This window comes from Scomber japonicus, chromosome 23 (assembly GCF_027409825.1).
Source record: "Scomber japonicus isolate fScoJap1 chromosome 23, fScoJap1.pri, whole genome shotgun sequence".
NCBI lineage: Eukaryota > Metazoa > Chordata > Actinopteri > Scombriformes > Scombridae > Scomber > Scomber japonicus.
In genome coordinates this window covers 7,661,312-7,675,399 of record NC_070600.1, presented here as the reverse complement: position 1 = coordinate 7,675,399, position 14,088 = coordinate 7,661,312, and the positions used below count along the sequence as shown (strand labels likewise).

Below are 14,088 nucleotides of genomic sequence, written 5' to 3'. Positions count from 1 at the left end.
AGATAAAATGAAGCTGTCTGCATTAGTCAGATAAAGTGGAGATCTTCCAGCAGTATCTTTGAAAGAGATTGCCTTGATTAGACCAATTTGGACGACTGAAGCCTCACATTACCTTAAAATAAATGTTCAAATGTAACGGAAAATGGATTTTGTTCCCTACCACTCACTCACTCATTGTAAGTGCATTATGAAGAGATCTCTTAATGGTTAGTATGAATAGAAGGAATGATTACAGCAAGAAAAAACATGTGTCACTGTTCATTTGGGCACATGAATATTATTTTAAAACAAACTTAACAAACTGTGAACATATCCTTTAAATGATCTATACTGTCTTGTGGTCTTGCTCAGTAGGTAGAACATTGTGTTGCTGCCCTGTTCATGCTGTGTGTAGCTTATGGCTAGATGAGAGCTGCTAATTGGTCATCTTTGTAACAAGGCGCTCAGTCATGAGTGCCAGCTATGACAGTGGAAGGATTACTGGTTTGACTCCCAGTGTTTCACAGTTCTGTGTACATGCACATTAGTGTGTCTTTGCTAAAGTTTTCCACCAAAATATATTTTTTAATACTCTGAACATTTTATGTGTTGGGAATTGTCCTACCAGATTGCTTGGCTGAATCTACCTGTTGTAGAAAAGTGGTAATCCAGACCATCTGTCAGTTCCAATGCAGCCAGCAGACTCTGCTTTAGCTATGTGCTGCACTTCACTGCAGTCAAATTCCCTCTCAGCTGTTTTTGCCTCTAAATCTTCAAATTGGCCTCTGGAGCTGCAACTCAACATTTCAGATGGCACAGTACCCTATGATCCAAGTTATCTTTTTACATCCGACACCCAGACACAACCAATCCCTGCCATCGCCCTGACCCACTGAAACACTTTGGCTAACCAGTTTGGCCAGCAGCATGACTCTGGTGTATAAAAGATACATGCAGCCTCTGTCGTTCAGTCCTTAAGCAAAGCCCTGAGCTCTTTTCTTCACCGCTTTGTTGTTGCAGCCTGTTCCTCATACATTTGGTACTTTTTTTGTTCTAATCATCTCCTCCAAAGAGAAATAATGCATTTATTGTATGTTAAATTAAAATTCTGACTCATCTAGCCTGTTCTGCTAATGAATCATGGTCCATTGCCTACACTGTAATTATTACCTACTTTTTAGATGCATATGCGAAATTTGCTAATTGGCTGCTCCAAATAGCATCAAGAGGTACGTGATTTAATTCTTAATATCAAATGACGACCCTTATTTAAAACAGCAGTGAAAACTCTACTTCTAGAATATACGTAGCAGGCGTTATGGAGCCGGTCTGCAGTGTAAGGGAGAGTGTAACCAGAAATGAAAGAGAGCGACGGCAGCAGGGGACGACAGCCAGGTAACCTTACCCTCCTCAGACCCCCACCAGCTTCTGTAAGAGGGGGGGAGTGAGAAGAGAAAGGTGGCATGGCAAACGATGGAAACCTGAAACGATTCCCTTTCTCCTCTCTCGACTCCTACTCTCCTGACATCTTTCACTCCTCCTCAACCTCCCCCACCCCTCCTCATATATATTACTGTACCTTCTGCTACCTGCTAGACACTGTTTCACCAACTGATTGACTGATTGACTGACTGAGTCATTTCACTGTCACTCTTACTCCTCTTATATTTCATTATCTTCTCACTCACTGACATCCACTCTGTCTTCTCCTGCCCTGGGAAACCATGGAGCAAGTAGAGTCAACTGCTCTTTTAAGTGAAATATTTATTGTACAACCTTTTATGTATATTCACAATACAAATGTTTGGTAACTCCAGTTTTACTTTAGCTTCAATTGAAGACGATCTGCATACTGAATAAACTCAATCATGCATGTTGGCTGAAGCCTAATAATCACAGGACAGTAAATCAAGCTGATTTCAGTTGATACGGTAGCTATGGTGTAGCTGGTTAAGAGCAACTAAACAGTTGATCAATGAAATATGCAGATTTAAGAGTTGTTATTTCTGTCATAAAACCAGTTACAGCAAACTGTATCTGTGTCAATCTCATTCCCACTTGTTGCCATTTTAGTAGTCAGCTGTAAGGTCATCTTACCAGGAAAACTGTCATCAGTGAGCACAAAACCAGAACTATATGAAACACTAAAAACATAGAGATAAAGGCAGTGATTAAGAGCTAGTGAAAGTTCCCCCGAAAATCCATAATGAGTTCACATTTTGTAAATTTCAACTTGAATGAAAAAAACTCATATAATGGACCAATATGTAATATATTTACTGTATTAATGCACAAAAGGACCATGATATATTTTTAGATGTTAAGTTTAAAGTAGTGGCTTCTGCGTCTATAATACTACAGTGTGTATGTTCACCTTTGAAATTAGCATGCTAGTCCAAAACGTCTTTTTTAGTTTTGGACTGTGTGATATGGCCCACTGTCCATTCAACCTGATCGTATCGCTGGGATATAATTTTAACACATTATATACAACCACCCGGTAATGCAGTGTTAAGAGGTTGTGGTAGAGATCAGGTTGATGCCCCTTTGCTGCAGCCATGGAAGCAATCATACAAACTGGATCAACCACTGTAGATACAACCCAACCTAAAAACCTGTGTGAGCTTTGAGTCTGGGGGAGAGGGGACGGGGGAGACAACTCTACAATATTTTGAATTTGGACTACAGTACCTATTTTAAACGTCTGCTGTCAGAGTTACATATTTCACCTTTAACTTTTCAAATAAAGAGTAACTGCACCCAGTCTAATAATCCAGCTAGCAGTATCAACCAGTGTTAGCTAACTTGCTACGATAACATACTGTTTCCACAACCTGTGCAGCAGTGAAGTACTATAGCAGGTTAAACATATATCTTAATATGATTACTGTAAACACAAAATGCTGAACTTTATCTCACACAGTTGTATTGTGACAGCTAGTGGTTCTCCATATTGTACCTACATTGTTGCTATGCTACATTAAACAGTCCTGCAGATTTACCTCAAAACCTGACCTGGTCACTCTAAATGTACATTGTCAGATGAATACTAGCTAACAGTCTTCTCAGCATTAGTCTTGTTAGATCTTAATGTTTATTATTGATTCCTTTGAGTTATGTAAGAATGCTACAGCTATCCAGTCTTTTCTTTCATCCTAATACCTTGCTCAACTCTCCTTCACATTCTTTTACCCACCTTCCACCATCATCATCTATATTTCACCCACTCGCACACATTCAATCATCTCCTCCCTCGCCCCTCTTTTTCCCTTCCTTGTCATCCTCCCTTCCCTATTTTTTTCCTATCGCTCCATCAAAAAGCCGAGGATATAAATACCTTTTAGTCTGGAGAAGGTTAATTAGTAAAGGGATTTCCAATTAGCTCTTTATCTCTGTAGGGGTGGGTGGGTGGGGGGGCGGGGGTAACTAGGACGCAGCCGGGGGCGTCATTAGGTAGGTGGGTGGGTGTGTGTGGGGGGCTTCATTGAGTAGGAAATGGCGATCGATTGGCTGATAGGATGGCTGGGTGACACTGTGAGTGGATATACTGTAGAGGTGTGGATGCGAGAATATGAGATAGAGACAGAGAGGGAGATAAAAATAAAATATATCAGCGAGAAAGATAAATTAAGACAAAAACACAAAGAGGGGGAAAGAGAAAAAACGGCATGAAAGGCTGCTATAAACGGAAGTCATTGAGGTGGGGGAATGGCTGCGAGGGGGTTTGACATTAAGAGGATCTCCTAAAGCTCTACAGGTGGTCAGATGAAGGGATCAAGCTGGATACACATTTATCAGATACAGAGCCACCTGACCATCCATCTGAACTCATCACTGGAGTCGCAAGCAGCAAAATCTGCTGTTATTTATATCTAGATGATAAATCATGAGGAGGACTTGTCCCCAGGTTGATGACTTCAGTTTGATATGGATGGAATACCTCTATACCTCATTTTAATATAGCGACACATTCACACTCTTTGAGTCTTAAAATGTCATTTTAATGGACAAGCCTAGGTACAAAATGGTTCGAAATGTCAGTATTAGATTTAAGTGACAAGCTTAATACAGAATAGATTTATAGTTGTAATAAGATTTCATCTCTGATCCCATCACCATACCAATTTTTAGCCTCCACGTTGCTCAGGCTCTCGTCTCTTTTGAATCGCACCCTCCAAAAAAGTTTCTATTATCTTTCAGTTCATGCCAGCTGCCTTTCAGTACCTGAATAATTTGTTGCGAATGGTTAAAATGTTTTATCTATATACTTCTGTGTTTCCTCCAATGTCGATGTGAATAGTCAAATCTAACTTGCCTACAGGTGTTTATGTCTCTCCGTCTGTCTAGTTCTAGTGTTGTGATAGACTCACAATTCATCTGGGGGGTATTTTTCTTCTTACCCAATGCAATCTGGGACAGATTTCAGGGCAGCTGCATGGGCTGTGCTCAAATTTTGCCAAATAAACTTTGCTGTGCCACACGTGTTTAGGGGTTTAAGGGGTGTTGGGTATGAGACACTAAGAATCATGTGTTGAAATATATTTTTCTGATATTAATGAGTGTATATAACAAATATTATCCATAGTATCTCCAACTATTACAGCAATTCTTAAACATTAGAAAACTCATCCTCTTCCATTCAGTTATTATTCCGTTATTATCAGTAGTGTAAGTAGACTATGTTTTGTGGTTATTAGCATTTCCCTTTAACACAATGGTGTAAGAGGGTTTGAGCAGACAGGTGTGGTAAGAGAAGGAGTGTGCCTCTTCAGCAATTTGCAGGGAGAGAATCATCCTCTACCAAAGGGACATCTTACCGAACACTTAATCCTACTCACTCTGTTTCCCAAGCCCCAACAGACTGAACTCTTTAGAGGTCCCAGCTCCACTTCTTGAATTAACATCTTCCTGTGATTTAATTAAAAGTGTTCTGTAAGAGCACATCCCTAAGAGATCAAAGGTCAGCTCACTAATCCTCTGACACAGTCAACAAGTTTGACATTTAAGACACTTATTCTGGCAAGCAATTAATCTGAAGTCAAACAGATTCGACACAAGCAGGGAAAGTTAGTTTGGCACATTTCACAGCCTGTTAACAAAAAAAACTAAACTTTGAGCTTGCATGCTTTTATATGCCATTCATATCTTTATCATCATTAATTAATGAGTCATCATCATCATCCAAATGTCCTGTGTGGCAGTTTTATCTCCCCAGAGCTACATTAGACAAACTTTATATGAGAACAAAACACCAGTTTACTCACTCAAAACTGCAATGTGGGGACTTTTCCATCCTCACTAACTGATAACCAATCATATCACTGCCATCAAAACAGCATCTGACAAGACTGCCTGACATCTGTCCAAAAATATGATAAGCAGTGTATCAGCACTTTTTTTCATTATTCCATATGCTGTGTGGAACACAAATTGCCTCCTAAACAGCAGCCAGTGTAATTCAGCTGTATTGGCTAAAATGGAGAAGGAAATCAATGTCTTAGAACTGTGCAGGATCCTTTTTGATTATTTCTGGATTATGAAGTCCCTCAAAAAGTTCCTCACATGGTCCAACATGCAAAGCTGCCAATTGGAAGATCACCTGGTTCTTTGCAGTATTTACAGTATTACAATATATTGATCTGTTTTGCTCATAAAATGATTGGTCAAGTTCAGTGGTTCATTCAATGTTGAATGGTACCTGGAAGCTTTTATGTGCACAGCCTTTGAGTTCAAGACACATTTCCCTACGAGGACAATGAAGTATATTGTATCATATTGTGTCGTATGTCGTATCACAATATGTTTCACATGCTTTGTGGTAATGTTATCTTGCCTGTCCAATAGTAAGAAAGCCAGAGATGTGGAATGAACTGTAACTTGTGATTGGCTTTGATGTCAAAAAGATGTTGCCAATATTGACCCTATTTTTCTCTTGGGGTTGGTCACATTGCTGTTTGGCCAGATGGACATCACTAGATAAAACTTTTGTTTTTTTATTGTGTTTGTGTTGGACACTCTGTGTTGTGGTGGGTACTGTTGACATTAGCGACTTTATGTCTAAGCTAATGTTAGATAGTGTTAGACCCTGTTGACACTGTAGAGGAACGAGACAGTGAGGCAAGGCACTCGATATAGGCGCCAATATAAGTCACATCATTTAGATTTTCCCAGCAAAACCTTCTCAAGTCCTGTACTTTGAAATCAGTCTACAGGCTGTTACAGGCAACTAATATTTCAACCTGCTGTAAGAAACAAAGGCCAATTTAAGGTTCATCATTCATACCAGGCCCAACCAAACTCTTACATTCACCACAATCCCTTAAAAAATGTGCATTGAAACCTTATGGCACACATTTAACTCCCTCATAAGCCAACAGGTTGATAGCTAATGTGATTCTGTGAAGTACATTCATGTATTGTAGATTAGAGACTCTGTTTACACTGTATTATTCTGTGAAGTAGCCAATACCACATGAATATAGTAGATTATGATGTTTTAACTTTGATTCAATGCGTCACTTTCTATTATAATGGACTTTATATTGTATGAAGTTTTCAGATTGTGTGTACGTCTCTAAGTCATTAGGGGAACAGCAAGCCTACAGTTTCTATGAGACGTTGCCAGCACCTTCTATATCCTGAGTTACGCGATGACTGAAAGAGTGTAATTATGTCTGTCAGTCATGCTGTAAGAGTATCCTTCACGATATTCTAATGAGGGGTATTGGAATGCAAGTCTTCCTCTTTATACTGCCTGCTCTCAGTAAGAACATTCGATCAACTACTCAATCCATGAGAGGAGATAAGGAGCTATCAGTCGGTCAGATAATCTCATCCTGGCTTAGGCTCCATAGCCATACTGTCAACAATCTGATTAATACTAGCCTGCAGACCGCACACACACCGCCAACTGGCTGTCGGCCAACACACACGAATGCACATGCACATACACACTGTATTATCATCATATGTATCAGGTACTTTGATATCTCACTGTAAAAGTCCTACAATCCTGCATTTAAACCACAAATAACTGCTCCCTGATCATTACACCATATTGGTAACCACACTGTATCACTGCTTCTGTTTCTAATGCTTAGTATTAGGGATGACAATGGATCACAGAATTACAAGCCCATTCCTTGAAATTTCCGACAGCTGGAATAACCAACACTTAATTTTGTCAAATGAGTCCTCTTGGTGTTGGAGCCAGAGTGCACCAGTGGTTCATTTGCTAACAAGGGTAACTTCAACAATAACTACACTTGTACAACTCTGTGGCAGCAAGCCTGCAGGCCCACTACACAGAGCACACCAACTGTGTGTTCTGCCAAGCGCCTACTACACACCCATACACACACACACACACACACACACACACACACACACACACACACACACACACACGCACGCAAACCAAAAGCAGTATTAAACTACACACACGTACTGGTTGCTATGTAACACACAATCACGGCACAGCGATTTGTACATGTCAAAACAAAATTACCCCTTCCAGGGTGAATTAGTAAATCGATACAAAGAGGTCAGCACCACAGCTGTGTTGGCTACATCGACTGGCATTAAAGTCTGGCAGCTCACATGAAACGATCAGGCCCTAATGTGGAGTCCAAGTCCAAGATCCAACAGAATCCCAGCTACACATACAGGTGGTGTTAGACACAAAATAACAGAAACATCAGATATTAAAACAGGAATTTAGCTTGAAAGTAGCTCAATCACTCAATCATTAGCAAAGAGAAGCAAAGGGATTTTTATTCAATAAACTGCCACTTAGCAGTGCTGATTGGTCATAAAAGAGGTCAGACAGTCAACACTTTCAATGTTGGTTTTCCAAGCAACAAGAACAGGGTTCAGAAAGGAGACACAGCTTGATTTCTATGATGTGAGAGGAAGTAATTATATACGAGAAGATACAATGAAACACTTTTCAGTTCAGTTTCAATTCTCTGAGTCTCAGAACTTTCCATTAAACTTTCAATGATCTTGCAATAGAAGTGTTTCACATAATCCTGCTTTTCATGAAGGTCTCTATTATAAAGTTGCTCTGCTGTGTGTGTCTGAATACTGTAAGCTCGGAACATGAAATGACTGTTGATAAAGGAGCTGTCCCTGGTTCTGCCAGGTTTATTCTGCTCATGCACAACAATCAGAAGTCTTTATAGGTAAGCATGGCTGCATTCAACACAGATCCATTACTACTGGCAAAAGATATCACTGATAAATGTTTCCTTTGTCTTTCTGGATGAAAGAGCAGGGCTGAATGACTCATCACACTTCATTTTTCTTTTTCTCATCGCTCAGGTTTGCAAGTTTTGTGCAGCTTGCACCAAGTTATGCATTCTTTTGTGTGTTGCCCTTGGATACAAGCTGTTTCTGACACAGAATGGTAACATTCTTTAGATGCCACTTTGAGAAGAGGGTTCGATTTAATTTTGTGCACAGTTAAAAAGATTTGGTATTAATACAAACTGTCCTGCCATGTGTCCCTTGGTGAGCTTCGGTTAGTCTTCTCCAAAGTTTATTTTACCTGCTACGCTGCTTTTGTTTTCCACATTGCACTCCCCCTAATTTTACCTATGTGTATTTATTTTCAGTTTGTGCATAAACAGTTTTATTTAATGGAGGCTTCATGCTCAAGAGATCAGGGGATCTCTAAACCAGAGCCTATAACAGTGAAACAGCTCACATATTCATATCAATATAGAGGCTAAAAATTGTAAAATTAAAGGAACTGTGTGAAAATGGTTTGAGGATGATATAATGAGTGCTTATGCCCTCTGGTTTATCGTAGGATGTTGAGAGCTAGTGTCCTCTGTTGACACCATACAATATAAGCCACAATATCTACTGTTTTTCAGTCATTTCAGTTGATGTTCATGTGGCAGTGTGGACAGTTGTGAAAGGTGCAGATTGCTTGTGAGTGTTTACACCTTAAAAACTGATTAGATTACTGACTTTTAAATGCAAATGTGTGCTTTCTGTAAGCAACTTGACCCAGTAATTAGATTTAGATGATTGTGAAATGCCACATGCATGAAAAAATGTTAAATTCAGACTACTTAATTATGTTTAGTTTATATGCTGCATTCTTTAAATAAATAGGCCTACAGTACCTGTACATCATATTCTATTGACACACAGCAGATTTGGATGTATTTTGTATTGTACTGTTGGTTTTTGGAGTATCTGCACTGTGCCGTTGGGACAGGTGGATACAGTATCTTGTTTTGCCTTTGGCTGTGAGCATGCCAGCACTGTTTGCTCTAAAGCTGAAGCACACTGATCAACAGAATTAACTTAATGAATCCACTGGGTTGTGACTTACTTTCTCTGTGTTCCGTGCAGTGGTGAATGTTCTGTTACTATAAATTCTAAAAGCAGCAGGAACACAGCATATAAAACAGACAAGGGAAATAAAAGATGAATTTCAACATGTAGTGGACATGTACTCGTGACACAAGGTTCTTGCTCCTGTAATAGACAACTTATACCCTTAACAGTACACTAAGTCACACCCACCTCCTCCCTCTACCATCTGAACCAGGTTACTATGTAGGCGCTCACCCTAAATAGCTTAAGACAGTTACATCAGACTCTGTATAAAGGTTTATCCTGTGAAGTCAGTAAAACATATAGCATGTAGTCAGAGTATCAAACCATGGGATACTGTTTGAGTTATGGCATTACAATCCTGATTACTTCTACAGGTATTGTGATGTGATCAAAATCAATTATAAATTGACAATCCTTAATATCAACTTGTGTGACTATAACTAGAAGAAGAGAGTATTTCTTTTTTGTTGTTGGACTAGCAAAGGAACATTGTGGTGGTTTAGCATGATTGTGACCATTACCTCCTATTGATCCACTCAAAGCTGCACTAATCAATATTTATACATGAAAAGTACAGGTCAAAGGTGTCATGTGAAAGGTGATGCTCGTAGTAATGAAGTCACATAGGAATACCACCTGACGCAGCATTTCTTGACCCAGCTCTAGCATTCTCATATCTTTAGCTTGTTTTGTGACCCGTATCCAGCCATAGCAGGCAGTTTTTTACAGAAGAAATGTTCAACTTCACACCACTTGCTCAGTTCCAAGCAGCAGACAAACAAAGCTAGTGACTAACTGGTAAATAAAGTGCAGGATTTAGCGACCAAAGAGGCAGATAATTTCCTCAGGAGTTGGTGGAAACCAAAAAGAGAGCTAAAAGCAGTTTGAATATTGTAATTACATTCATCAGGTGGCTAGAAACACAACCTCAAATGAATGCAAAAGTATCTGAATGTCTGATGGATATGTCAATGGGTAATATTTGTATTTGTAATATTGACCATAAACAAACTCACATCTCTGTCTCTCTCTATCTCCAGGCCGGCCTCCACCAGATTGGCTTCAAACTCCTGTCTGATCAGACGTATCTCATGGTCAGCAGGCTCCGTTGGTTCGTTCCCTCCCGCACCTCCAATCTCCATGAACACCTCGCCAGCACTAGCAGCCTCCCCTAATGGAATGCCACCTCCTCTTCCTCCCGCCACATCCGAGCCCGCCGATGGGGGAAAGTTACCATTGGAAACAATGGATAGTCTGTCGTGCGAAACTGAGGTGCTGACGGGAGATCGTAAGGAGCTGTGCCGCCGCTGATGGAAGACCAGAACATAGTCCACTTTCCGTCGGCCATCAGAGAAGTAAAGACCTTCTCCATTGCCGTGAGGAGTTGAAGTTGAACTGACGACCTGTAGGGAGACGAGAGAAATCAAAGGGAATGTAAAATATACAGGAAGTACATGCTAACCAGGTGGACTTTGCTAGATATCCAATCATCTCCATCATTTGTTTACAGTGATAACAGTAAGATATAATACTCAATTTAACATACACAAAGTGCTGAAAGACAGCATACAAAGCAGTGCAGTTATATAATAACTGTTTGAATGAACTTAAACATCTACTGCACTGTCAGCACACGCAAGTAGAAGTGGCTTTTGGCAGGTTCTCAAAAACACTGAAGTGAGAACCTTCAGCAGCAGAGTGGGCAGTCAGCTCACCTTTGGCAGCTTTATTCTTTATTTAGACAGAGGGAAAGTAGAGAGGAGACTAAACACAGAGGACACAAGAGGGAAGCTCTATAGGATCTGGGCATGATGGGAGCTTTTTAGACTCCCTAAATGCAGATTTCCTTACTGCTGTAATCAGGTGGTCAGGTCTCTAAGAAATACTGTTGTGCATCTCTACAGTAGCTACTAAGTGTCATAACACACAAACAAAAATCACAACAGCTCTAATTTTACAACTTAGATTGACATTTTTAGCCAGACATAGATCAAATTTACTAATAATACCTTATCAAAAGGTACAACTAGAAAATGCATGTCCTGTTAAAAATGCGTGTGAATGCTGACAGCTGAAACAAATCACAAAGTATTGCTGAATATGCTACACACTTGTTCAGAATCCCCATCTGTAAAACTTTACTGAATTTGTTTATCATGGAATATTACATCTAAGAGATATGGCAGTTAATACATAGCATGTTGGTGTTTCACTAATGGCCACAAGGTGGGGCTATAGATGCCATGATTCAGTATGTCGTGGACATTCTCATGGAGAACTTGAGTAGCAAGTTTAATTTTATTAAAGACAACAGGATTGTAATGATATCATTGTTATAATATTACAGTGCCTGCTGTGGGAACGACTGCATCAAATGTTTACACACATACAACATTCCCATATTTGGTTGCAATGTGCATCAGGCCACATCTTCAAAGGTTTGGTAACCAATTACAGACAAACGGTAAATGATACCCAAAAACAAACTCATACGTTTTATTCAGGGACATCAAAAATATGGTGCGTACCAAGTTTGGTGAAGAGTAGTTGAATTATGTGCCAACAGAAGCAAAACAAGTGTTTACAAAAAAATTCAAAATGGCGTAATTTTTTCAAGGCACAAATGGGCGTGGCCTATATCAGTCAAATCAGCTTCATGTAACTAACACATTGTACAAATATTGTTTTGCCACACCTCACTGTTCATGAGTTATTAGAAAAAAACATTACAAAAACATAATAACTGACCACAAGTTGACACAAGTATTGGTACCATATTTCATTATGTTAAGTATTTCAACATGGGACACCTGTCCATTATGTATGAATACTTCACCATTTTCAGTTTTAAGATTAACTTTCAAACATTCTTCCCATAGACTGTCTATTATAATTATATATTTTAATATCTTAAAAAATATATAAAATCACTGAAATTAGAGAGAAAGAACAAAAGTCATGGCATTAATGTCATTAAAAGAGTAAAGAGTTGAAAATGTTGATATTTGAATGGTTTCTGTTGCTGAATGTATCAAGAGTATTGTAGAAAGCAACAACTACAACACATGTATGGAGAATAAATAAAGACTTGAAGAACATTTGTCAGGCATAACACTGATAAACATCTTTATGTTCAAACCCAGATGAATTGTTCTGACCTGACACCACAATAAAGTGAAATATTCCACCAGAAAATAAGTAATAATTGATTTTACATAAATTAGAGTCTGCAGGCTTAACTCCGAGCTATTTAAATGAAGAAACAACCTAAATAAAGCAATACATAATTAATGCAATTACATGCATTTCATACATTCCATAATTAGCTTCATTTTTCACATATTTTGTGAAACTGCTGTCACTGTTGGTGTGCTACTGAAAAGGTCTTGCTATAACAGGATACATGTAAGCAATGTCATTTTTACCTGTGCAGGTAAAGATATCATTACTAAATGTAATGTAACTATTAAAACTATGACAGCTGGTCGTACAGAGGAGCACACCACAGATTGGTCAGGATAAGTAAAGTCAGGTCTAAAGGCAGCAGTGTGGTACTCACTGGGATCTTGTCTTCACTCGGGGAGATCTGCATGCTGGTGCGCTTTAAACACACACAGAGAAGTAGAAGGACAAGAAGCGCATGAGTGAAAGTTGGCGGTTTTCGCAGAATAAAACAGCCGGATTCATCATCACCACCTTCATCCCCATCATCCCCAAATGACACCGGAGGTCACTCCAGTTAGTCCACAATCCAAGAGCAGCGACGGCTCATCCGCAGCAGGTTTCATTGTTTAGTTAAAGGAGGATGTGTCAGATTTAACGCGCTGCGCATACAGGCTGATCACATGCTGGTGATACCCATCTATCCAACTGTGCGATCTGGAGGCTGCCTGCGCACCGCCGGCACTTTTGGCACCGGAGTGTGCCACACTGTAAAAAAATATCCGTCTTCAATATGTTGCATTGTCCTTGCTGCTGAGTCTCACAATGTCGTTTTAATTAAAGAAAATAAACACAGATCTGTCCAATTGGTTAAAGAATTCAAATTATTTCCCGCAGGGTTTCAACACTTTTTTATGTGTTTTGCGTGGTTTTGAAGTCACGTCTCAAATCACTTGATACAAGCTGATATGTTATAAAAGATTGAACTACTTCACCCATCCTGAAAGATTCTCCCCAATTTGTTTTATTAAAGATAACATTTGCATTTTTTCGTAACTGAGAGGTTAAGATTGATATTTTTTGCAGTGTGGAGAGAGGGAGCAGCTCACTGGTGAAACTGGGAGGGAGACCTTTTTTCCCAAAGGCTACGTCATGATCAGTGACTCGTTTATAATAACATGAGTTTAAGTTTACTGTGGATTATATAGACAGTATAGCTCAAAGAAATCCATCACAGAGTCGAGCCAGCAGACTGTAGGCATATGTTACTTATGATAACCACAAAGATACCCACTGAGGCCCCACTAGACTTTACTACAGTATTAATCTATCTCTAATGTCAGCCTTAATCCTCAACTCAAGTCCTTTCACTAACATCAGCTCTCACATGTATTCACTTTTTCCACAATTTCAGTTCTATTGATCTTTTAAAGGACGACACAAATAAACATCTTAGAACTTAGAAAGAAAACCTCATCAGTTTCCTCCAACATCATCACAGATAGAAATATCTGAAGTTATTTTAATTTAGTTTTTTAATACATTTTATGCCAACTCATAAAATGATGCAATGCTGTGAAACACATTGCCCAG

At 39.3% G+C, this 14,088-nt stretch overlaps 1 protein-coding gene across 1 annotated transcript in view; it reads right to left on the bottom strand.

Moving 5' to 3' along the window:
- Window positions 1-12,925, bottom strand: part of ano2b (anoctamin 2b) — a 61,873-nt gene extending 48,948 nt beyond the window's left edge. The window contains exons 1-2 of the mRNA XM_053343962.1: window positions 12,893-12,925; window positions 10,350-10,736 (exon numbers count right to left, since the gene is read on the bottom strand). Of these exons, the coding sequence (XP_053199937.1) occupies window positions 10,350-10,736; window positions 12,893-12,925 (420 nt within the window). The remainder of the gene's footprint in view (window positions 1-10,349; window positions 10,737-12,892) is intronic.
- Between the last annotated feature and the right edge of the window lie 1,163 nt (window positions 12,926-14,088).